Source organism: Lasioglossum baleicum, chromosome 20 (genome assembly GCF_051020765.1).
Source record: "Lasioglossum baleicum chromosome 20, iyLasBale1, whole genome shotgun sequence".
Taxonomy (NCBI): Eukaryota; Metazoa; Arthropoda; class Insecta; order Hymenoptera; family Halictidae; genus Lasioglossum; species Lasioglossum baleicum.
The window spans coordinates 2,764,179-2,788,764 of record NC_134948.1 but is presented as its reverse complement, the minus strand read 5'-3'; the positions used below and the strand labels follow the sequence as shown (position 1 = coordinate 2,788,764).

Here is a 24,586-nt window from a genome sequence, read left to right as displayed (position 1 = left end):
GTCGTCGTTCCATTCATTTGTTAGTACCCGCCGCGGAAGTTGCCCAATTACCTCGCGGAACTGCTCGTGTAATGTCTATTCATTCGCGGCTGCTGTTTACTGCCATAACTCGTAACTCGGGAACGAAACGGGATCGACACGGGATTTTCGGTTCTGATCAACCTGGTGGCATTATAGGACGTTTATTATTAATGCGAGGAGATAGACGGAGGTTCTTTTTGCAAAATAAGAAGATTCTGCATTGATTGTGGGAAGCAGGTGTAAAATAGAAATTGATTTCATCCCTCTATATTCTTCAATTTTTCTAATCATTTACTGTTTCATATTTCAACCAGTCGATTTGTTTATTCATAACTGATTGAAGTGAAACTTCTTTGCTAAGGGGGCTGCAATTTTCTAGCGTTACGCGGAAGTAACCTCGAATAGTTCGACAAGTAACAGTTTCATAATTAATTTACTAACTTTAAAGACTTCATTGGTGAACTTTTAAGATTTGTAGAATGTAAAATGAAGCCTTGGCTACATTCCCGTTTCAGTTTTATGCAGGTTCGATGCTTAAATTGTTAGTTATTAACAAATTTTGGAGAAGTGGTATGTTATGTATTACGCATTATGGGAACTTCCGAAATAATCAGCCCGCGCAACAGTTGTTAATAACTAATTAACCAAAGTTGATTTGTGAACATTTGCAATTGGATAACATAGAATCAACCTTCAGCTACTTTCACATGCAGTTTCTCATCGGATTTTGTTCCGACTGAAAGATTTATGAACAATTATCCAAACCCTTGTTCTAAACCAACCTGAAAAATTTTGACAGGTGTCAGGTAAGTTAGAAGTGAAACTTCTTGCAGTCTAGTAATGTTTAAAAGTAAATTAAGATTGGAAAGGGTAAATAATCCTAATGAAGCGACAGCAAGATCAGGAACGACTCTCGTTGCAGTATTTGCATGACATTTGGACAAAATTGAATCAAGAATATTTATATTATAGTTTAGCTATCACAAGCCAATTGTTTCAATGATAGAATCATAGAAAATCATAGAACATAGAAATAAATAATGAATGCGACGCAAAGAACTTATGGGAAGAAAGAAAGAGCGTATGGGAAATGCTATGAACTATGTCTCTTTGTTTCCCATATGCTCTCCTTCTTTGCGTCGCAAATTTTGATCGTTCATTATTTATTTCTATGTTCTATGATTTTCTATGATTCTATCATAGAAACAATTGGCTTGTGATAGCTAAAATATGATATAAATATTCTTGATTCAATTTTGCCTAAATGTCTTGCAAATACTGCATCGAGAGTTGTTCCTGATCTTGCTTATTCATTACTGGACTGCGGATCTTTATGCAAAATGAAAAATGTTTGCATTGATTGCTAGACACAGGAGCCAAATAACAATTTAATTCTTCTTTCAATTATCTTATCACGGTGAAACTAATACACTGCTGGCCTCAAATCTTTTTAATACCTCCATTGTTTTAAATTGTACGTACGCATTTTTATCGTAAATGCATCAAAAATTCGCGCAGTCTATTAATTACTTATTATTCATACAGCCGGTGCACAAAGTATTCGTACACATTAAAAAAACGGATTGCTTTTTCAAAATTGGACCCAGCAGCTTGAGTTTCTTTTCAGACGATAGAAGGACTAGTTTACTAGCTAATGTGTAAATAATATATTTTCTTAAAATTGTTATTGGTCGCAATTGCGAAGGAAATAGTAAAGGTTACGATTTTTTAATTTTTTATCTGTACATGAAAATTTAGAAGGCGCCGTTGGTAGGTCTAAGTAACTTTATATACTTGTACAAAGTTTCATCGAAATCGATCAACGATGTTACGAAATATATAATTGATTGAAAATAGCAAAAATCGTAAGAATCTGCGATTCAAATGAATCGGAAACCGTAAATTCAAAGATTTTTACATCTTACAATGCCCATAGCTTTTTTATCCGTCAACCAATTTCAATGAGAAACTTTGTTCACATATATATAACTTACTTAGATTTACAAAATACACGTTTTAAATTTTCATTACTGTTACAGATAAACAATTTATAAATCGTGGTCTTCACTGTTCCCTTCGTAATTGCGACCGATAACAATTACCAAAAAAAATTATTTACACATTAGCTAGTACACTAACCCTTCCAACGTCTCAAAAATACTCAAGCTGCCGAGTCCAATTTTGACAAATTTATTAACGATTAAAAGTTTGTACGAATACTTTGTATACCGACTGTAGTTATGGTATACAGGACCTTTTCATCTCACAATGACCTGGACGGCATGCAGTGGGATCGCTCAGCCGTTGGATTCGGGTTAGATCTCGAACCCATCTTTCCGAAACAGCCTCTTATTCCAGGACAGAGGCGACGTAAATGGTCGAAGCTACGACTCCGGCTTTCGTATAGTGTTTTCTGGAGGGCAGGGCGGAGGAGGCTGGGAGAGAATTCAAGTCACGGCCGAAAAGTCCGCGTAACGAGCGAATTTATCATTACGCGGCGTCCCGGCGGCGCATCACATTCCCGGTGCCATATTTCAAGCCGTGTCTTCAAGTCCATATTCGAGCCATTGTTCACGGGGGTTTCGCGGACCGCAACACTCGTAAAAGTTAAGGGCGAGACGGGGACGCGGAAATGGCGGTTCGCGAAGATCATGGCGCGCGGCGGGCTGTCGTAAAACGACGCACGGTTGGTAACCGGGGGGCGGACGAGAGGCACCACCCACAAATACATCATATTTCTGGCTCTGTAATCCCTCAAACGGGAAATACACCGGTCCCCACTCCCCTCCCCGGCCACGCGGGCGCGGCACGTAGATTGCGAGATACGTTTTGCAGCTGAAAGAGGTTTTCCTATGAAACATTTCGCGGTCTGAATGTGCCCAACGAATTCAACCAGCGCATTTTTAAGAAGCAGCAAGACTTTGCGAGACTGCATAAGGCTCTCCAACTCCCACGCCCTGGCGGGGAGGGAAAGGAGTGGACGGGGAGGGATACGATTTAGGAGCTAAGACGTATTCGTTCGCAAGAAAACGGGAATAGCCGGGTCGAGATTTTAATTTATGGACTTTTCAAGAAAAAAGAAAAAGGGGATGGAGAGAGAGAGAGAGAGAGAGACCATTCTGTTCCCTGGCAAGCATCCATTCGCTTTGAACGTCTTTAACGTCGCTCAGCCTCCGGGTTTGTTAACTCTTTTAAGTTGTAATTGAAGTCGTTTATGGCCGAGCCCCGGATCATTTCCGGCCGTGAGTTTGTTTCTCTTTTTCTTCGTTTTTAATTAAAAACTGCGACTGGCGCACCCGCCGCAACGTCGTCTCGATTCCTCTCGAAGGTTTTCAATGGCGAATCCAGTTTAATTCTTGGATATTGAGGCGGCCGGGGATTTGCTCTGACGTTTTTTTTCCCCCTCGATTGTAAACGAGAGTGTGTTATCGCTGCATCTATCCTAGATGGAAGCGAACAGGCAAGCCTGCTCGGGCCCCCTCGGGACTTCCCATGGAAATGTTCGATTTTCACCGGACCACGCTTAGCTCGAACCCCCGGCGTCTATGAATACAGCTCATAATCCCTTAGCTAGCCGATTAAATCCATGGGATTCGAATTTGTCGTCTGAAAGGGAGCGCTGCTTTGCCTTCGTAATTTACCACGTGAACGGGATTCAACCTCGTCGCTGCCAATACGACTCGAACGAATTATCATTCGGGACCTTAAATATTCCCAGGTATTATCGAGCAAACGTGGCTTTTAACTCATGGATGAACAATGTTTAATTTGGAGAGACTGTCTGTCGACAAAGAATTCTGATTTTCTTTCCAGCGCGCAACAAATCCGAAATGACAAGTGATTCTAGCCTGGCTACGGGGCAGAACAGTGCGTGCAACCATTTTTCCTCATCATTCGCCGTTTCGCCTTCTTCTGCATCCGACTTTTTCCCTCGTTTCTGATACGTAAGCAAGCCCCCAGCTCCTGTCACTATCATGACGTGCCCTGCAGTACGTATACTCGTCCGAGACAGTTCCGTATTACGCACAACAGCGATTCTCAACCCATTTTCCCATAGCTGCGCGTCGCGAGTGTATGTCTAGAAAAATCGGGAGCTCCTCGGCTGGATGTAACGTGTTATAGACGATATAGAATTGGGACTTGGGGTGTTCGTGGAGTGTCAGAAATACCCATGGTTAGGGGTGCCCAGAATTAATGGAGCCTAGATTTTGGGGTATTCAGATCATGAGGCGTCCAGAGTTAGGGGGCGCCAGAATTGGGGAGCATCCAGTTTCAGAAATACCCAGAGTTTGGGATGCCCAGATTTAGGGGAGCCTAGATTTTGAGGTATTCAGATCGTGGGGCGTTCAGAATTTGGGGTCCGGAGTTAGGGGAGTCTAGAGTTAAGGGGCGCCAGAATTAGGGGGTCCCCAGTGTCACAAATACCCATGGTTAAGGGTGCCCAGAATTAGGGAAGCCTAGATTTTGGGGTATTCGGATCATGGGGCGTTCAGAATTGGGGGCGCCGGAATTGGGGGTCCCCACTGTCAGAAATACCGAGAGTTAGGGGAGCCTAGAGTTTGGAGTATTCAGATCATGAGGCGTCCAGAATTGGGGGTCCAGAGTTAGGAAAATACAGGGTTAGGTGATTCCAGAATTGAGGGTCCTCGGAGTTAGGAATGCCCAGAGTTAGAGGTGTCTAGAGTTGGGGAGTCTAGATTTTTAGGGTGCTCAGGACATTGGGAATACCCAGAGTTGGGGAGCTTAGATTTTGGGGTATTGAGATCATAGAGCGTCCAGAGTTAGGGGGCACCAGATTTAGGGACCCTAGATTTTGGAGTATTCAGATCATGGGGCGTCCAGAATTGGGGGAATACTGAGTTAGGAGACTCCAGAATTGGGTGTCCCCGGAGTTAGGAGTGCCCAGAGCTAGGAAGTGTTGATTTTAGGGTGCTCAGATCATAAGAAAATTAGGAAATTGAGAATACCCAGTATTGGGGAAGCCTAGATTTTGGGGTATTGAGATCGTAGAGCGTCCAGAGTGAGGGGAGACCAGACTTAGGGGATCCCAGAATTGGCGTTGTCCAGATCTAGAAGTGTATTGGCGAAGCTCGGATTTTGCTACGTCCAGAGTCAGGTGCCTCGCAGCAACTCACCTGAGAACCAGCCCACCTGGAGGCTAAAGTTACAGCAACAGGCAACCTTTTGACAGCTACCGTTGACATCCGTTTCTCATATTCCGTTGACAGGGTGAGAGCCGCTGGCGTACGCAGGCAAGACGGTTGAATGATGAAAGCTCGAGGCCAGCATTTTGCGTTACATTCCTCCGGCCGCCCATATCATTGTTCGTGACAGTGACAAATGGTTATTACACCGATTACGGTAGCATAAGTTACCGATCCGTGTTACGACACCGCGAAGAGTCCAGACGGTAGTCTACGACGACAGTCGGTTCTAGGTGAGAGCCACGGTGAAATTCTAGCTCGAACAGAGGCGACTTTGTTCGAACGGTCCGGGTAACGAGAACTAAAAGACAATCTCGATGGGGGCGTTGTTATTTTTTCCTTTTAAATTAATTATTTTTTCTGTTGACCGCAGCCGGTCCACATACTCTCTCCCTCTCCTCCACTTGTACTCGTTTCGAAGGAGGGTGGTGGGGAAAGGGTGAACTCTATGCCTGAGTTTTCGCGCTCGTAAAGGTCGCAACGCGCGCGAGAGGGCCTTGGTCAAAGGGGCGAAAAGTTCGGGGCGACGCCACAGGGGGGTTCGCCGGTGTGTTCACGTACGATTCGTGACATGCAAATTTTACAGTGGTGGAGCTGTTGTTCCCGTGTGTTTTTTTATTTATTCGCCACTTGCGCTCCTCGTCCCTTTTCGTTCACCCTTTATGGCCTTTTACACAATCCGGCAGGGGCTACGATTGCGTCGTTTTCATTTCGCGCGCCGTTCATCATGAATAATCGAACCTAACTTCGCTGCACTAAATTCGCCAGCTTGACGTTGCCGAGTTCGGTTAATCGAGACACGACAGATAACTAAGCCGCTCACGTTCACCGAACTGAACATATTGAAGTTCTACCATAATTATTCTAGCGATCTTCCGTGTAAAAAAGTTGTTTACAAGATCATACCCCCACCACAGTCTCTGTTCATTTCAGAAATGAAGTGGAGGGAGGGGTTATCTGAAGATAGAAGATCTACTAAATTAGACTAGTGGTCTTCCATGTAAAAGAAATTTTTGCAAGACCATACAAAGGATCATAGCTGGGGCTTGTGAAGGTCTACAATAATTAGGCTAGTGCTCTTTCATATAAAAAAATGTTGCCACACCCCCACCACAATCTTTGTTCATTTTAAAAATAAAGTGGAGGGGGGAGCATAGCTGAAGATTTTGAGGTTCTAGTATAATGAGGCTGGGTCGTCCACGTAGAAAAATTATTCACTTTAGAAATAAAATAGAGTGAGGGGCATAGCATAAGATTGAGGTTCCACGCAGCCTTTATTCATTTGAAAAATGGCGGGAGGGGATTTAACGTGCACAGTTCAATTTGCTGGCCACCCCAGGAGCGTCTGATGACAGAATCGAGGGGTAGTTTTCGCCGAGACTCGAAATGGGGCCATCAGACGTCGGTTCATTCCTCCGTATTTTGAAATATTCATTTTCTCATAGCCAGACAGCCATTGCGTCGACTAGTAGCCGGCTCATCGGGGGACGCAGCGGGTTACGTGGTAATGACATAATCTCTGGTGCCTCCCACGAGCGTACTAGACTTAAGACGGCGTCGTCTCTGCGACTTGATCCGATTAATCGAGTTTCACCGGATCGATCATCGATACCCAGCGTTCGGAATAGATGGATTGCGTGATCGCATTTGCCGAGTATTTTTAAATAGTGTCCCCTTTCGGAGTATTGATTGAGGATTCTGTGGTATGTCGGGCTAAGTGTTACACCGAGGAAAGGTCGAGCCACTACACCGCGGCTACAGTTGTCTTTTTAACTAATGGATTTCCGATTTAACAAATTTATCAGCGTTCCATCTTTTTTATTTTTAATTACAAGGGTGTGTCTTTCTTAACAATGAAACTGGTGGCTGACTTATTGGCACACTCGGTGTATTATGTCAAGGCTGACATTAACTCTTTACGAGATGTAAACGAATAGAAGTGTCTTGAATAATAAGCCTCTAATTATAGGCTGCATGATTCGTACCGGTGGATAGGCACTCAGGAACGCGGCTAGGTCCAGGAAAACTTCAAATGACTATTTCGAGCATACTTGTTGTTGACGCATAGCTAGCCACCAGTGCGTCGACATTGAAATATCATTGGAATTTCCACTAATTTGCGAATTAACCGACGAACACTGACGTGGAAACACTATTACGAAACACAGTCGGGTTTTGTAATCACCGGGAGATGCCTTTACAGATGAAATTTTCACGAGTGCATGAACACCAGAGTTAAATAGGATGCTGTAGACAATGGATAATTTCATACCTATTGTTAGAGCATTTATTGTGCGGGTAGAGTCGAATGTGCTGATGACTGTCGACGATGTTTATGCGGCCTTGAATGTCTAGAGGTCACCTCCAGTGGAATTAAAATGACGGTGAGTGGGAATGTCGGTCTGTGATGTAAACAGAATGGCTAGAGGTCACCTTGGGAGTAATTAGAAAATAACAGTTGGTAATATATCGCTCTGTGATGCAAAAACAGTGGTGTTCGATTGATATGATGACCGATGTTGAGATGATGGTTCCCCGAGTGTCATCTTCACAGGGATTAAAGTGATGGTGCGTGGAAATTCGGTCTGCGATGTAAACAGAATGCCTAGAGGTCACCTTGCGAGGAATTTAAAAAATACTAGCTCGTGATGCAGAAACAGTAGTCTTTAATCTAGTGACCGATGCTGAGATTGATGGTATCCTCAGTGTCTAGTAGTCACCATTACAGGAATTAAAATGATTTCGACTGGAAATGTCAGTCTGTAATATAAACAGAAGACCTAGAGGTCACCTTGGGATTAATTAAATAAATGCTGGCTAATGATGCAGAAACAGTGGTCTTGAATCTAGTGACCAACGTTGAGATTGCTGATGCCCTGAGTGTCTAGAAGTCATCTTTACAGGAATTAAAGTGATGGTGAGTGGAAATTCGGTCTGCGATGTAAACAGAATGCCTAGAGGTCACCTTGGGAGTAATTAGAAAATAGCAGTTGGTAATATATCGCTCTGTGATGCAAAAACAGTGGTGTTGGATTGATCTGATGACCGATGTTGAGATGATGGTGCCCTGAGTGTCTAGAAGTCATCTTTACAGGAATTAAAATAATGGTGAGTGGAAATTTCGGTCTGTGATGTAAACAGAATGCCTAGAGGTCACCTTGCGAGGAATTTAAAAAATACTAGCTCGTGATGCAGAAACAGTAGTCTTTAATCTAGTGACCGATGCTGAGATTGATGGTATCCTCAGTGTCTAGTAGTCACCATTACAGGAATTAAAATGATTTCGACTGGAAATGTCAGTCTGTAATATAAACAGAAGACCTAGAGGTCACCTTGGGATTAATTAAATAAATGCTGGCTAATGATGCAGAAACAGTGGTCTTGAATCTAGTGACCAACGTTGAGATTGCTGATGCCCTGAGTGTCTAGAAGTCATCTTTACAGGAATTAAAGTGATGGTGAGTGGAAATTCGGTCTGCGATGTAAACAGAATGCCTAGAGGTCACCTTGGGAGTAATTAGAAAATAGCAGTTGGTAATATATCGCTCTGTGATGCAAAAACAGTGGTGTTGGATTGATCTGATGACCGATGTTGAGATGATGGTGCCCTGAGTGTCTAGAAGTCATCTTTACAGGAATTAAAATAATGGTGAGTGGAAATTTCGGTCTGTGATGTAAACAGAATGCCTAGAGGTCACCTTGCGAGGAATTTAAAAAATACTAGCTCGTGATGCAGAAACAGTAGTCTTTAATCTAGTGACCGATGCTGAGATTGATGGTATCCTCAGTGTCTAGTAGTCACCATTACAGGAATTAAAATGATTTCGACTGGAAATGTCAGTCTGTAATATAAACAGAAGACCTAGAGGTCACCTTGGGATTAATTAAATAAATGCTAGCTAGTGATGCAGAAACAGTGGTCTTGAATCTAGTGACCGACTGTTATTAAAGTTATCGATCGTAATGATGTTTAAAAACAGACAAGAATTATAATCTCGGCGCAACGGTTCGATCAATGTGAACCAGTAATGTTCTATGATGAGTCATTTTCTAACTTAATTTTATCCTATGTTTATCAACTACAAAACAACTCTGTATGACTTGGTCAAAAAATTGTTTGTTTCCTTTATATACTCTAATGAGTGTAGAAATTCTGTTAGAGGGCAGTTAGTGTGGATTCTCATCATTTGAATATCCCGCCAGATATCGATTGGCTAGGTGATCTATTGATCACTGATAGGTTTATGGTTCTTGGGCCTCGTGTGTCTGTGCCTTAGTAACCTGTGAAACAACATATGAGTAACACGTGTCACCAAATTAAATATCAATGTTAAAATTTCCATAAAGCAAGTGAGTCAATCTTTCAATGTTTTTTTTTTCCAACATCAAAACTGTTTTTATTTCAATTGGTATATTTCCAGACGCAGTTTTTCCGCTTTTCTTGAGGATGATCCAAATTAGGATCGAAACGTAGAAAGTGTAAAATTAATTTGTAAAATTGCTTTAGTTGTTTAATTGATCGAACCGTTGCGCCGAGATTATAATTCTTGTCTAGTGACCGACGTTGAGATTGCTGATGCCCTGAGTGTCTAGAAGTCATCTTTACAGGAATTAAAGTGATGGTGAGTGGAAATTCGGTCTGCGATGTAAACAGAATGCTCAGAGGTCACCTTGGGAGTAATTAGAAAATAGCAGTTGGTAATATATCGCTCTGTGATGCAAAAACAATGGTGTTGGATTGATCTGATGACCGATGTTGAGATGATGGTGCCCCGAGTGTTATCTTCACAGGGATTAAAGTGATAGTGAGTGGAAATTCGGTCTGCGATGTAAACAGAATGCTCAGAGGTCACCTTGGGAGTAATTTAAAAATTACTACCTAGTAATACAGCTCCGGTCTAGTGATCGATGCTGAGATTGATGTACCCTGAGTGTCCAGAGATCATCTTGCAAAGTCTTTTTGAAAAATACCAAATATAAAATATCGCAACGCAGAAATAATGCAGCTGCTCCCGTTGTCCAGAGAAGTGAGCAAGATATCTTTTAAAATTCTCGGCAGGTGCATGATTAGGTACCGCCGCGGTGTCTCTGTTAAATATTCATGATTGAAAATGAACGGTGGCCGGGTTCGTCTTAGAATCGTGACAGCAGGTGTATGTTGCCCATGTCGCTCGACGCTGAACCTTTCATCTATCTCTCGAGCAACGGGATGTAACAGCACACGACCAGCAGCAGCAGCAACAGAAACGACAGCAGCAGTGGTCCGAATGGCTCCTATAATTTTCACGGTGACTATGGAAGCTCACGGGACGGTGGTTCGTCCAGCGCTCGTCGGGCATTGTCGAGCGTGTAACGAGGGACAATTTTTGCGGGGCTGAACAATATGTCGCATTAGCGTATTGTGCTCCGGGTGGCGGAGCCGCCGCGCGGTCGTTCTGTCATGCGACACGACGATATCGTAATCGATGCTGGCCCGATTTCCATTCCCGCGGAAAGGGGGGAAATGCAGACGGGCTGCGCCGGAGGATATGCCCCCGGTGCACTTTTGCCGCGCGGCCCGGCGAATCATTATCGTGGCAAGTCGACCGACAATGTGACCGAGACGCGTGAACGTGTCCGGAATTTCGTGGGCTTCGCGCTCTCGCATACACGCCGTGGTTACCATTCCTGCCGCCACGCCGCTCGCTTCCACGATTCCAACACTGTCGGTCGTCAAATAAATATTTTCTGCTGTTGGCCCGCCTGCCTGTCTCCTTTACACGATCAACTCGAAGCTAGCAATCGTTCAACGCAGCGTGCTGCCTCTGGCCAGACCTGATCTTAGGGGATCTGCTGAATCGAAGCCTGGACTGCAATTAGGAATTATTGGGATAAGCTCGACCATGATCTTAGGGGATCAGCTGAACTGAGTCCAGGCCTGAATTGCAATTAGGAATTATTGGGATAAGCTAGTACTGCTGGGGACAGGAGAGACTGGAACCAAGCCAGGACTGCTGGGGCTGAACCTACTAAGAATTCGTCTCCTGAGGATAGCTCTGCTGGGGATAGGAGAGACTAAAACCAAGCCAGGGCTGCTGGGAATGAACTTACTAGGAATTGGTCTACTGAGGATAGTTCTGCTGGGGATACGAGAGACTAGACCCAAGCCAGGACTGCTGGGGATGAACCTACTAGGAATTGGTCAACTGGGGATAGCTCTGCTGGGGATAGGAGAGACTAAAACCAAGCCAGGGCTGCTGGGAATGAACTTACTAGGAATTGGTCTACTGAGGATAGTTCTGCTGGGGATACGAGAGACTAGACCCAAGCCAGGACTGCTGGGGATGAACCTACTAGGAATTGGTCAACTGGGGATAGCTCTGCTGGGGACAGGAGAGACTAGAACCAAGGCAGTGCTGTTGGGGATGAACCTACTAGGAATTGGTCTACTGAGGACAGTTCTGCTGGGGATACGGGAGACTAGAACCAAGCCAGGACTGCTGGGGATGCACCTACTAAGAATTCGTCTCCTGAGGATAGCTCTGCTGGGGACAGGAGAGACTAGAACCAAGCCAGGGCTGCTGGGGATGAACCTACTAGGAATTGGTCAACTGGGGATAGCTCTGCTGGGGATACGGGAGACTAGAACCAAGCCAGAACTGCTGAGCCTATTTCTACCTTGTAGTCCTAACCTTGAAATGCCCAACCCCCTATTTCCTCCTCCACCGTTATAATCGAATTCACTTTTGTCACACAGAAGGCCACATTTTCCGACTTCCACAGATCAAGAAGTTCATTCATCACGCCTCAGGCCTCGTCTAGGGTCAAAGATACCTCCCCACACATCTCGGCCAAGATCCGGGGAACATACTACCGATCCGGATGATAGTCGACGGAATAAATTGCCCTCTACGCAGTCCATAATTAAACGTCGGGCAGATATAACCGCTCGACAAAGGCGCCATCACTCCGTTCCGAAACGTTCCCGCGCTATTACGTTTCCGATGGAAAGAAGAACAACTTATCCCCGCCGCACCTCTAACAATCCCGGCCCTATTGTTTCGCAAGACTTTTCGTCGAACGCTTCCGACGCCGTGAAAATAATTAATAACGAGACAAAGGCGGAATTCGCGGGGGCGTTCGATCTGCCAGTCAGGCTGCTGTCAAGAAAGCGTTATTTGTTGAACACAGAATTTTGACTCTCGTTCCTGGTCCAATTAATGGCAGCTTACGTCAGACGAGCCGCGCGCGTCTTGGTCGTTGCATCTGCCGTGTGCCGCGATAATGAGATATTAGCTGTGCAAATAAGCTGTTTCCCCCAATTTTATGTAATAAAATCTTGTCTGGTGACTCCCATTCGTTTTCTGTCAATTTTTCGTGCGTTTGGGTTGGATTTACTATTGTATATGAGATGTAATATGTTCGTGGACCCGTGGAACTTCGGAAGGCGGAGGACAACTCGTGTAATTGGCGAGAGACATCGAGAAATCGAGTCTTGCGCGCGACAAACGCCAGTTACTTGCTTCGATGATCATTGCGCAACTTGGCGCTAACCTGGCCCAGATAAGACCGTAATTAGCACGATCACTCTAGTCGATTACACTCATCTACGTCAAATCACCGGACGAATTCTCTCAGAACGAAACGCGCTGTACCAGAAAAACTAGCCGATGGAGATCAAAGGTGTGCGAGACAAAGGGAACATACCGTTTTTTAAACCTAAAGGACAAAGCTCTCTCTCTCTCTCTCTCTTGCAAAACAGATGATGGCCGGGCCCGAGCAAAAACAACGTGGCGCACACTTGAAACGAAACAACGACGGCGGGTGGACAGGTTTCACAGAGAACCGCGGCGGCACCCGGTTGATTGACGATTTGCATAGACAAATAAGTTCGGGTCCTGATGAGCCGCGTCCCCGGTATTTATCTAGCAGTCGAATAATCGTTTTCGGAGCGATTTCGAACTACGTGTTGAAATGTGCAAGTGCAAACACGCCACACCGGGACCCAAGTGCCTTTCGAATTCATTTACGCTCAATTCGCGACGAGTGTCGATTTCCAACGGCGGCGTCGGGCTTTAGACGGTAGACTACTCTCTCTGGCCACACTGGAATTCGATGTCCACACAGAGAATACTGCTGTAACGTGAAAGTTGCCGGTGGAGTTTTCGTGCGAACACGTTTACCTGAGAAATGGCCCGGCGGGAGACGTTCCGACATGTGTCCCCCATTAATTAAATTTCTGTCGTCGCGCGGCGAACAATAAAATTTGCAAACACGTGTAACCATTTTGTGTCGTCTCGCTCTGCTGCTTGAAACGAGGCTGCGGTAAATCAAGTTCATAATGCGGCTGCAACAATGCGGGTGGTAACGGGACAAGAATATTGTTGACTTCATCGTTCATCCGGGATGTGGGTTGGACGTGGACCAACTTCTATCGGAGTCGATTGTGTCATCCGCAGTGTTAGATGTTCGGTTAGAGGTACGGGTCTGCAAGGTTCAGCTCTGCAGGATTCAGGTCTACAGGATTCAAATCTGCAAGATTCAGGGATCAGATTTGCAATGTTCATGTCTGCAAGATTCAGGGTTCAGATTTGCAATGTTTATGTCTGCAGGATTCAAATTTGCAATGTTCACGTCTGCAGGATTCGAATCTATCAGGGTTCAGATCTGCAAGTTTCAGTGTTCAGGTCTGGGTTAAGTCTGCAATATTCATGTCTGCAGGATTCAAATCTGCAAAATTTAGGGTTCAGATTTACAATGTTCAGATCTGCAAGGTTCAGTGTTTAAGTCTGGGTTAAGTCTGCAATGTTCACGTTTGCAGGATTCAAATCTGCAAGATTCAAGGTTCAAATTTGCAATGTTCATGTCTGCAGGATACTTGTCTGCAGAATTCAAATCTGCAAGATTCAGGGTTCAGATTTACAATGTTCAGATCTGCACGGTTCAGTGTTCAAGTCTGGGTTAAGTCTGCAATGTTCATGTCTGGGTTAATTCAAATTTGCAAGATTCAAGGTTCAAATTTGCAATGTTCATGTCTGCAGGATACTGGTCTGCAGGATTCAAATGTGTCAGTGTTCTGATCTGCAAGTTTCAGTGTTCAGGTCTGGGTTAAGTCTGCAATGTTCATGTCTGCAGGATTCAGATCTGAAGGTGCAAGGTTCAAGGTTCAGATCAGCAATGTTCATGTCTGCAAGGCCAGACCTACAGCCTCGGCGACATCGTCGTATTGCCGCAAAGAGAATCGCAACGTGTCCCGGCGTCTTTATTCCCAGGGAAGAGGCTCGGCTTGTTCCGTGAGTCGGCTGGAAAATAAGGACAAGTCTTCAAGTATTGAACGAGTGTCTGGTATCCCGGTTCTTTGATCAGCGGTGCGCGTCGCGCGGGTCCCCCTTTAAACGGGTTCAGTGGAGAAAGGGGCAGCGTTTGTCTTCAATTTGTCCTCGTTGCATAGTCATCGCTTCCGACCGAGATTTCTCCGTGGCAACTTCTTCTTTCCGCGCGGCGCGATACACGCTGCTCCCGGAAACGGAAAGAAGACAAACACTGGTTACCCAGACTGGATGATTAATTTCCCCGGGCGCGGGCCGCCACGGCCCGAAGGAGCCCATCTGGAAGCCGGCTTGCTGCATATTTCATGCACGCGTTAACTCTCCCACACGGTGAACTTAATTTCCAGCGGATTCCATTATGCTTTTCGTTTATTAGCCCCGTCTTATTAGTCCCGGGGTCGGCCCTTTGGGAGATCTCGCCGTTGATAATCTAGCCGGCGTTCACTTATTCATCCGTGTGTCTCTTTCGGTGCTTCGTCTTGTCCTCTCTCTTTCTCTCTCTCTCTCTCTCTCTCTCTCTCTCTCTCTCTCTCTCTGCGCGTGCGTCCGATGCTAGAGGTGTCTGGCAGCGAATTTATTGAAAGTGATTGTACATTTTAGAATAGCGCGATTAATAGAATTGGCAGAAAAATTAACAAGTGGTTGTAGTCCTGAGCTGAGCTACAGCCAGGTGTGTCCTCAGGAGATAACAATGCTTCAGGTTCTGCCTCTTCGTCTTCGATCTCCACCGTGTCGTTCGTCACTTTGATCCAGAATGCCATTCTTGCTGGAAGGAAACTGTCTTCCACAGTGACCTCTGGTTGCTCTCCGTTACCCAGTAACAGGTACTCGTGTGAATGCTTGTAGTCTGGCCAGGGAATCGTTCCCGAAGCCTCTGGCACACTGTGAACATCAACAAACATATTATTAACAAGTTCCCCAGGAAACTAATCGGTAGTCAAGATCAAAAGTTTGTGCATCAATTGCAAGACACAGCAGCTAAATATAAACTTCTATTTTTCACTCATAATATTTTAATTTAATGAGTTTTAAATTGCTCCCACCAACAGAAATTAACTTTTACCCTGTGGCAGCAAAACTAGCCCACATCGCGGTCATAATGTTCGTCATGGTGACGTCGGCTTCGGTTCTTTTCAGCATCTTGTTCTTGTTCGAGCTCGGCATCAAGTACTTCAATTCGTCGCCGTGCGAAATCCCTGAAAAATATGGAGATAATATTGAATCCACAATAAAAAAAGAAAAAGTGATCAAGATAACCGATGGGCCCATAAATTATTATCAGAAATTGAACTTCACCGCGGTCGACACGCTGACAGTTCAATTAAAACGAAGACAATATTTACACGATTTTCCGGGAGCTAATTGAAACGCGTCGGTGGAGGGGAGGGAGGAGCGTCATCGAAATACAGTGGGCGAAAATCAATCTATTAAGTCTTAATTAATTATACTCTATCCGAGCGGAATCCGTCCGAATTCAACGGGATGATGGACGAGCCCGAATCTCGAAGTATAATGGCGCGCAATCAATTTTACTCACCGCGGTGTATCGGCGTGCCATAAGAGAACTTATTGCTGAGCGTGCCCTCGTACGTGAAGAAATAAAAGAAGTGGTTGGATTTCATGACGGGAGACTGGTGTTTCGCTACTTGGTACACTGGCCATATCATTAAGGCATCACTCGTTGCCTACAGGACACGGATAGTCGTATTCATTTATTTTTTAACATTGAATTTAAAAGAACAACGCACCTGGGTAAGATCGTCGAAAGAAAGTCCAGAGACGTTCGACGAGAAGTAGAACTCTTCTACAGCTTTGACGAATTCGTCCCTGCCTGATACTTGACGATGCTGTTCCGTCAAAAGCAGTATGTACTCTTTGAAATTATCCTTGAGCTCATCCAGAGAATCCTTGATGTCTGTGGAATTCGTAAAGTTCAAAAATGTGAGCGTACAAAAGATGTTTTGTGCGATTTACCCAACGTTATCACCAAGCCCTCGTCTCTGACTACTCCGAAGATGCATGGTAGATCCCTGAACTCCCTGTTCTTGATAGTTATCAATGGATCAGCGGTTAGCACTGCCTCTTCCGACTCCTCTTCTATGACTGGTCCAAAGGGGCAGCAGGGGCTGCCCTTCCAAATATCCTGTTACGAAAAAATTGCCGTGTTGATTTTCGAGGTTGAAAAAATTATTTTGTAATAGCCCAATCCTTCCCGAATAAAACAAAACAAAATGTAGCTCAATCGGACAAACAGTTCCCGAGATAAAAATTCGTAAACGAGGCCCGTCTTCGCCGAAATGGGCAAAAATTGAAAACTTTGAAGGCCTGCCCCTTCTAAAAAAAAATTCGAAACAAGCAAAACGATGACTTAAACCCCCCCTAATTTCTCATGGACTACAACATATTTCATTTAGAACAAAATCGACGATGACCCTTACGTAACATGCACCGTCTGATGCCATTCAACTTTTTCCTATAACATTTTCCTCTATTCCCGACCGTTTAGGATCGCTTAATTACAGTTTGTAATACGAATATTATATGTAATTAAGTTACTGTAATTATAATTTTTAAAGAAAGTAATCATATTAAAGTCATTTTCTTATATTCACAGACTTCATCTTCTATAAGTCAGAAATATACATAGAAATATAAGAAAAATATCCGTTTATTATAATTTTTATGTTCGATTCCTCTATAACAACAAACGAAATATCATAATAGTAATTATCAAGAGAGTATCAAGACGTTATAAATTATTCGAAAATAATTTTGTCCACCTAAAATCGAAACATTTACCACTATGGATGGAAGCTAGATCGCGACTTTACTGTATATGAAAGTATTTGAGGCTCTCACAAAATGATCCAAGGCACCGCCAATGGTCTTCGCGTCAAGGGACCTCATACACCTCAGCATCTCTTCGTCCAGCTCGCTCAAATGCATGTCCATGGTCGGACCATATCGTTCACAAAACTGATCCTCGAAATCTGTAGGACATTTTTCTCCCACAGTGCTGTTCTCTGTTCCTTGTGGTAAACAACCCAAGACTTCAGCTATCTCCAACGAAGTTCGTCGCATCCAGTCCTTCGGATTCACGTTCCACGTTGCAAATATGGCACTACTCATGAGAATGTACCTGTGGAAAAGTCCCTCGGTATTTTTGCTGAAGGCCAAAGTATGAGTTGCAGCGGCCCCAGCGCTGTGGCCCCATAGAGTCACGGAGTTAGGATCGCCGTGGAACACCTCGATGTTCTCCTGCACCCATCGCAGCGCCATCACTATGTCCTTCAGGCCGTAGTTGCCTGGAGCTAGTTTGCTCTCTGTACTGAAGAAGCCTGGGGACACCGAAATGCAAAAATTAAATCTCGGGAGATTTGTTGCAATTCCAGACCGCTTGTTGTTATTTTCGTCTTAATAATCAGTTAGCTGGCAATTTCTAGAATGTAGATTTTATTTCGAATGTACAGTGGCTCAAAGAAATTCTGATTTTGCTTAATTATACTAGGAGATCTATATCTTTGTGTTTTTATGTTACTTCAGAATTGTTTCCTAAAAATTCTAGACCACTGGTTGTTATTTTCGCCTTAATAATCAGTTAGCTGGCAATTTATAGAATGTAGATTTTATTTCGATTTTACAGCGGATCAAATAAATTCCGATTTTGTTTAATTATACTGGGAGATCTATATTTTTGTGTTTTTATGTTACTTCAGAATTGTTTCCTGAAAATTCTAGACCACTGGTTGTTATTTTCATCTTAATAATCAGTTAGCTGGCAATTTATAGCATGTATATTTTTATATTTTATTTCGAATGTACAGTGCTCAAATAAATTCTGATTTTGCTTAATTATACTGGGAGATCTATATTTTTGTGTTTTTATGTTACTCCAGAATTGTTTCCTAAAAATTCCAGACCGCTGTTGTTATTTTCGTCTTAATAATCAGTTAGCTGGCAATTTCCAGAATGTAGATTTTATTTCGACTTTACAGCGGATCAAATAAATTCTGATTTTGCTTAATTATACTGGGAGATCTATATTTTTGTGTTTTTATGTTACTTCAGAATTGTTTCCTAAAAATTCTAGACCACTGGTTGTTATTTTCGTCTTAATAATCAGTTAGCTGGCAATTTCTAGAATGTAGATTTTATTTCGAATGTACAGTGGCTCAAAGAAATTCTGATTTTGCTTAATTATACTGGGAGATCTATATTTTTGTGTTTTTATGTTACTTCAGAATTGTTTCCTAAAAATTCTAGACCACTGGTTGTTATTTTCGCCTTAATAATCAGTTAGCTGGCAATTTATAGAATGTAGATTTTATTTCGATTTTACAGCGGATCAAATAAATTCCGATTTTGTTTAATTATACTGGGAGATCTATATTTTTGTGTTTTTATGTTACTTCAGAATTGTTTCCTAAAAATTCTAGACCACTGGTTGTTATTTTCGCCTTAATAATCAGTTAGCTGGCAATTTATAGAATGTAGATTTTATTTCGATTTTACAGCGGATCAAATAAATTCCGATTTTGTTTAATTATACTGGGAGATCTATATTTTTGTGTTTTTATGTTACTTCAGAACTGTTTCCTAAAAATTCCAGACCGCTGTTGTTATTTTCGTCTTAATAATCAGTTAGCTGGCAATTTCTAGAATGTAGATTTTATTTCGAATGTACAGTGGCTCAAATAAATTCTGATTTTGCTTAATTATACTGGGAGATCTATATTTTTGTGTTTTTATGTTACTTCAGAATTGTTTCCTGAAAATTCTAAACCACTGGTTGTTATTTTCATCTTAATAATCAGTTAGCTGGCAATTTCTAGAATGTAGATTTTATTTCGAATTTACAGTGCTCAAATATAAATTCTGATTTTGCTTAATTATACTGGGAGATCTATATTATTGTGTTTTTATGTTACTCCAGAATTGTTTCCTAAAAATTGTTTCAGGAACTGGCAGACACTGTTGTATATTATTTGATGCCGGTTTCCCATTTCTGTTCAATTACATCTGTTATTTTTGAGTCCACAAGAGCTCGCGTTTCCATTAATGTTTATTTTTGACTTATTCGTTTTGGAAACGAATGATAAAATGTTCTTTTTTTCCGGGAACAGTGTGTATTCATCGTGAAAAACGTTACCCATGATATTTAGACGATAATTGATCGTGACCAAAACGACATTCTGGTCCATCATGTGTTCGGGAGACCAAGTTTGGCTGTCGCCGCTGCCAAACATGTATTTTCCACCGTGCACGAACACCAGAACAGGCAGTTTTTCCGTTCTTTCCTGTTTTTCTGAAAGCTAACGACACCGTCGCTGCAATTAGTCTGTCAACTGTCAAATATAAATGCGAGGAAAAAATTCATTTGTGTAAAAATAGAACGGCTGAATTTAACACGTTGGTTGCCATGTCAGGCATATCTGGGTACCGACGCACAGTGCGATACCCTGTGGACAAAAATCTAAAAATTCATTGTCTAATATCCACTGGATTCTATGCTGAATCTATGTCTTAACATCTAAATTATCACGTTTATCAATAGGAAATTCAAATAATTCAGTAGGGGTTTAGTTAGAAGCGTTTTTTTCTTAAGAAAATGCTGTATCAAGCAGTTCATTGATCAAAACGTAACTTACTTTCATGGCACATATCAGGAAAAAGAATTTGATGAAATATGTCCTATGGGATATGATAGCTTAAAGTACAGCTAATGTGACTGAAATTTCAAATTTGTAAGTCTCTTATATGCATTATAGTAGTAAATAATACTGTAGAAATAGGTTTTCTCACCTTTAGATAGAGATATTTCAAGCAGGGTTCAAAACATCCTGTACTGTTTGTTTTTTCGTAATTAGTAGACATTGTACTTCAATTTCTCACAAGTTTTTCCTGCTACAAACTGCTACACACTCAAAGTTATTTAACGTTAATCCTCGGCGAATGCGACATCCGGCACCGTGTGTCTAATCTAATTATCCAATAAAATCATCAGCCGGTAAATCAGGAACGCGTATGTAAAAATTAGTATTCAAGAAAATTAATAGAGGGTCAATAGCAGCCATAGCTGGCTTTTGTCTTAGGCTGGTTTTTGTTTTAAATGGTTTATCAGAAATTAAGTATGGAGAATTCGACCAGAGGTATGTCTAATTTTAACTGGCAATTTAGAAATTGTGTTTTTTCCTTTTGGTGCATTTAAAACAATTCCGAACAAAGAAATATAAGTTATTACTACGCCAAACGTATCTTTTTATTTTTGTCCCAAATTCCTACCAAAGTACCGCACTGTGCGACGGTCGGATTTGAGCCCCGCGGGAAACTCAGCCGAATTACGCCGGGCGATCAACGTGTTAATCTTAATTTTATCGAGTGCCGTGCAACCTTGCGATCTAATCGAGCACGTATTCCTTGTACGAAACTTTTTTGCAAGTGAAACTTTTATTGCCAATTTGCCAGACTACCATATTAACAAATTGCCGAATTATTGCTACTAATTCGTCAAGTTTAAATTTCTGAACGGAATTACCTTGAACAATTGATACTTACTACGGGTAGAAAAATATTTAGGTATAAACAATCTTCTGATCCCACAATTTGTCCGTGATGGGCAGATTGGAGACACTTGTTGCCATCTGCCACGGCATCGTAAGTGACATTCCACGTGCCAGTCCATGACTGTGGACTCTGGAAACGAAGTCATATATGTACAAAACAGTATTCTATTAGTTGGTTTTGCCGCTTTATCAGATAATTACGTATTCTTATCGAGCATTGTGCATATTCTACTTATCGCTTGCACTTGTATGCGATCTACTATATTTACATACAACGCAGTCAATACAATACAATTGCGGACCGCAATTACAATTAAAGTAATTGTGAAAGGAGTAATTGCAATTACTTAACACGATTACAGTAATTGTAATTGAGTCTAACAATTACTCCCGTGTAATTGTTTTTTCAAACCACTAATTTTTATGTTTTCAACCATTTAACCGTTTTGTTATTGTAATTATAGTCCACTTTTGCACATGTTATTGTATTATACATGTTATTAATTACTCACGTAATTAATTACTGCCCAACTCTGCTACGTACCTATTTCGTAATGTTTTGTTTTTCACAACACAACCCCTTTAATATAAATTAGTTTATGCTATCGGCGCACTGGTTCGATCCAAAATCAAAGCAAAGCAATTTTGCAATTTACAAGATTTTTCTCAACGTTTCGGCCCAAGTATGGATCATCTTCAAGAGAATTTTGCGTCTGGAAAATACTGAATATTGTGCTGACTGTTTCACAAGATCAATAATAACCACAGAATAATGTTAACCGTACTTGCTATGCCGTAATTGCTTTGTTTTGATTTTGGACCGAACCAGTGCGCCGATAGCATAAACTAATTTATATTAATTCGCTACAATTCGTAACGTGTAAAATTTCAAACTTTGATAATTATTCCTTTGAGTGTTTGTTATGGTGGACCTATGTACCAAATTTCAAGCGTGTAGGTCAATGGGAAGTACCCAAAAGGTTTTGATGATCTGTCAGTCAGTCAGTCGGTGACAAATTTAGCAATTTTTCAGGTCCTATATCTCGGAACCTACTAATGTCGGAAGATTAATGTTTCGTCAATATTGAGACATGATAGCATTTAACACGTATACGAAATTACATCTCTCTATCTGCCTCCAGTGCCGAGTTGTAAGCCTCTAAAAAACGGCTAAGTTGTTTTGTCTAATTGTAAGAGAACTTGGCTGGTGCACCGGCGTGCACCTAGATTTTGAAGTATAGGATTTAAGCATTTCCCAGGAGAAAAGTCAAGGAAATAAATTCGAGAGGCTCAAAGGAATAATGCGATTTAACCGATGTTACGTGTAACCACAGATTTACACGCGTTAGTATGTATTGGTACTGAGATCATCAACCATTCCAGAATAGCAATGATAAACGGAATCTAATAGATTGCACGCTGGTAGAATTCCGTGTATGTTAACAGTTCGTGTTCCACGAATGCATCAATCACCGCGAAAAAAAAAACGACCGCGAATGTCGGGCCCTTATCAGAACACAAAAAACCGCCAATCACCGGTTCAATTGCTAGACATATATCAGCCGTCCTGATCGAAATTCTCGTTTCACACCATTAATATTCATTCGCTGTCCGTCATTTGTTCACTTCAATAAATTACGGAGCCAGAAAAAATATAAGCTTAAAAAGAATTACTCAATATTATCGATTCCGGCGGCACTCTTTCCTCTTTTTTTGCCGTAAATTGCCGTAATTGCCATAAAGTGGGAACAAAAAACATCGTAGATCGAATTTCGAGCCGCTCATTTCAAAGCGGAGACTTCGATCTTCCGGCGCACGACGATTGAATTCGAAAAATCCTCCAAAAACGACAATCTATCTATATAAATAAAAATGTGAATGTCCGTTTGTTTGTAATCGAACATCTCCGTAACGGCTGAATTTAGAAAGCTGGGGTTTCAGCCATTAGACGCAGCGTTTCTTCGGGAAGGTTTCAGGACAATCCGCATTCGAAAAAGTCCATTCGTTCAAGAGTTTTGACGACTTTTTCCACCGGCTACAACGCTCTAACTGCTTACTTCGAGTTATGTGAATGTGGCGCGTTTGCGAAAACATTGATGTAGAATAATCGATATGGTTTCGTGTTGATTCGCGTTATAACCAATACGTCACGACGAGAATCTTCTCAGTGGCATTCTGCTACAAATTATGTCGTGAAATATACATAAATAGAAAGATTTACCTATTCAGAGCGATTTGTATTGTAAGTTTCTCATTGCATTGGAATTCGGCTGAGTAGATTGATCTGCGTTCGAATTGAAATATTTCGTTAGTATTTTTAAATTATTAAGTTTTTTCTTTGTTTTTTTTTTTAGTTCGTGCTTTTTCCCGATTTAATGTTTAGCAATTTTAGATGTTATCGATATAACTTTTTCTTTCTACTGTAGTACATAAAAAAAGAATGACTCGCAGAAAAGCGAACTTAGGTCGTCGTACTCGCGGAACGGAAGCAGTGTGACGATTAAGATCAAATCAAATTGAGGAAGTACTTGAGGAAGACTTTGAGGATGCACGGTTGCGAGCATGGCGATCGGGTCCTGCAGCTTCAGATCTGCATCGAGCTCGACAGAATGAACGTGACAGGCTGAAAGACGACAAAGAGAAACAGCAGATCAGCGTGATCAGCAATCACGTGATTAAAATGTCATATCCGTGACCGGTAAAAACATGTTCCTAAAAAATACTGAGCCACAGTAACGCGTGGCGGGGGAAAGCTAATTTTTACATATCTATCCACATCTTGAGGTAAACATTTTCCCAGAAGAAACGACTTCGGCGCCTCGAAAGAGCAGGTTTCAAGTTCCAACAACTTAAACATCCGCATTTGCAAAATGAGGAGATCATCGCAACAGGAAAATAAATCGTATTGCAAGGGGTTAAACAAATCGAGGAAGGTTCGCGGAGGGGTGGCATCCCCTAGGTCATAAGGGTGTTAATCTGGCAGGAAACGAGCCAGACTCACCCCGAGGCATCCCCGCGCGAAGAGAGTGTCAGGACTCGTCCCTTGACGCTATCCATGTGGGCAGAATGCTAAAACACGAATTAGTGTTTCGAAAAGTTACCCTGAACCTGAGGTCTCCGATTGGTGGTTCGGCATAGGGCACGCCCAAGTAGCATGCAGTCAGTCTGCCCTTGGTGCTTCTGCTCCAGAAACCACGGATGGGGCCGAACTTTGTTTGCACTATCGTCGAGTGGCCAGCAACCACCATAAACACGATGATCAGCACAAGTGTCCTCCTCCAATCGGCGGATCCGCCAAACCGAGAACCCTGATCCATTTCGAAGCAGCCGCGGCGAAAGTCTGATTGCACTGAGACCTCTTCTGAAACTGATAACACAGCTGCTAATTGTATAACGTCGACGACTTGAGCTGCATCCGGATCGACGCGCGATTCTTCGACCGGCCGCGCTCGAACTGCTGGCATAGTCGAAGACTTTTTACCTTTTTGCA

At 42.4% G+C, this 24,586-nt stretch overlaps 2 protein-coding genes across 8 annotated transcripts in view; one reads left to right on the top strand and one right to left on the bottom strand.

Moving 5' to 3' along the window:
- Heph (polypyrimidine tract-binding protein 1 heph) overlaps nt 1-24,586 on the top strand; it is a 478,446-nt gene that overhangs the window by 52,173 nt on the left and 401,687 nt on the right. The gene's annotated exons all lie outside the window — the stretch shown is intronic.
- Nucleotides 15,093-24,575, bottom strand: LOC143218917 (esterase E4). Its single transcript, XM_076444538.1, has 9 exons — nt 24,198-24,575; nt 21,089-21,226; nt 19,683-19,845; nt 17,393-17,871; nt 16,508-16,676; nt 16,282-16,448; nt 16,071-16,218; nt 15,597-15,729; nt 15,093-15,415 (listed from the first exon to the last, which is right to left on the bottom strand). Exons 1-9 carry the CDS (start codon nt 24,558-24,560, stop codon nt 15,130-15,132), a joined length of 2,046 nt encoding a protein of 681 aa, XP_076300653.1. The 5' UTR covers nt 24,561-24,575; the 3' UTR covers nt 15,093-15,129.

Excerpts from the sequence above, each read along its gene's own strand:
- LOC143218917 (XM_076444538.1), bottom strand. The coding sequence starts at position 24,560 with ATGCCAGCAGTTCGAGCGCGGCCGGTCGAAGAATCGCGCGTCGATCCG. Across the intron at positions 17,872-19,682 it reads TTATCGTCTAAATATCATGG|GCTTCTTCAGTACAGAGAGC; the intron begins GTAACGTTTTTC and ends CGGTGTCCCCAG. Across the intron at positions 15,730-16,070 it reads TGGCACGCCGATACACCGCG|GGATTTCGCACGGCGACGAA; the intron begins GTGAGTAAAATT and ends CATATTTTTCAG.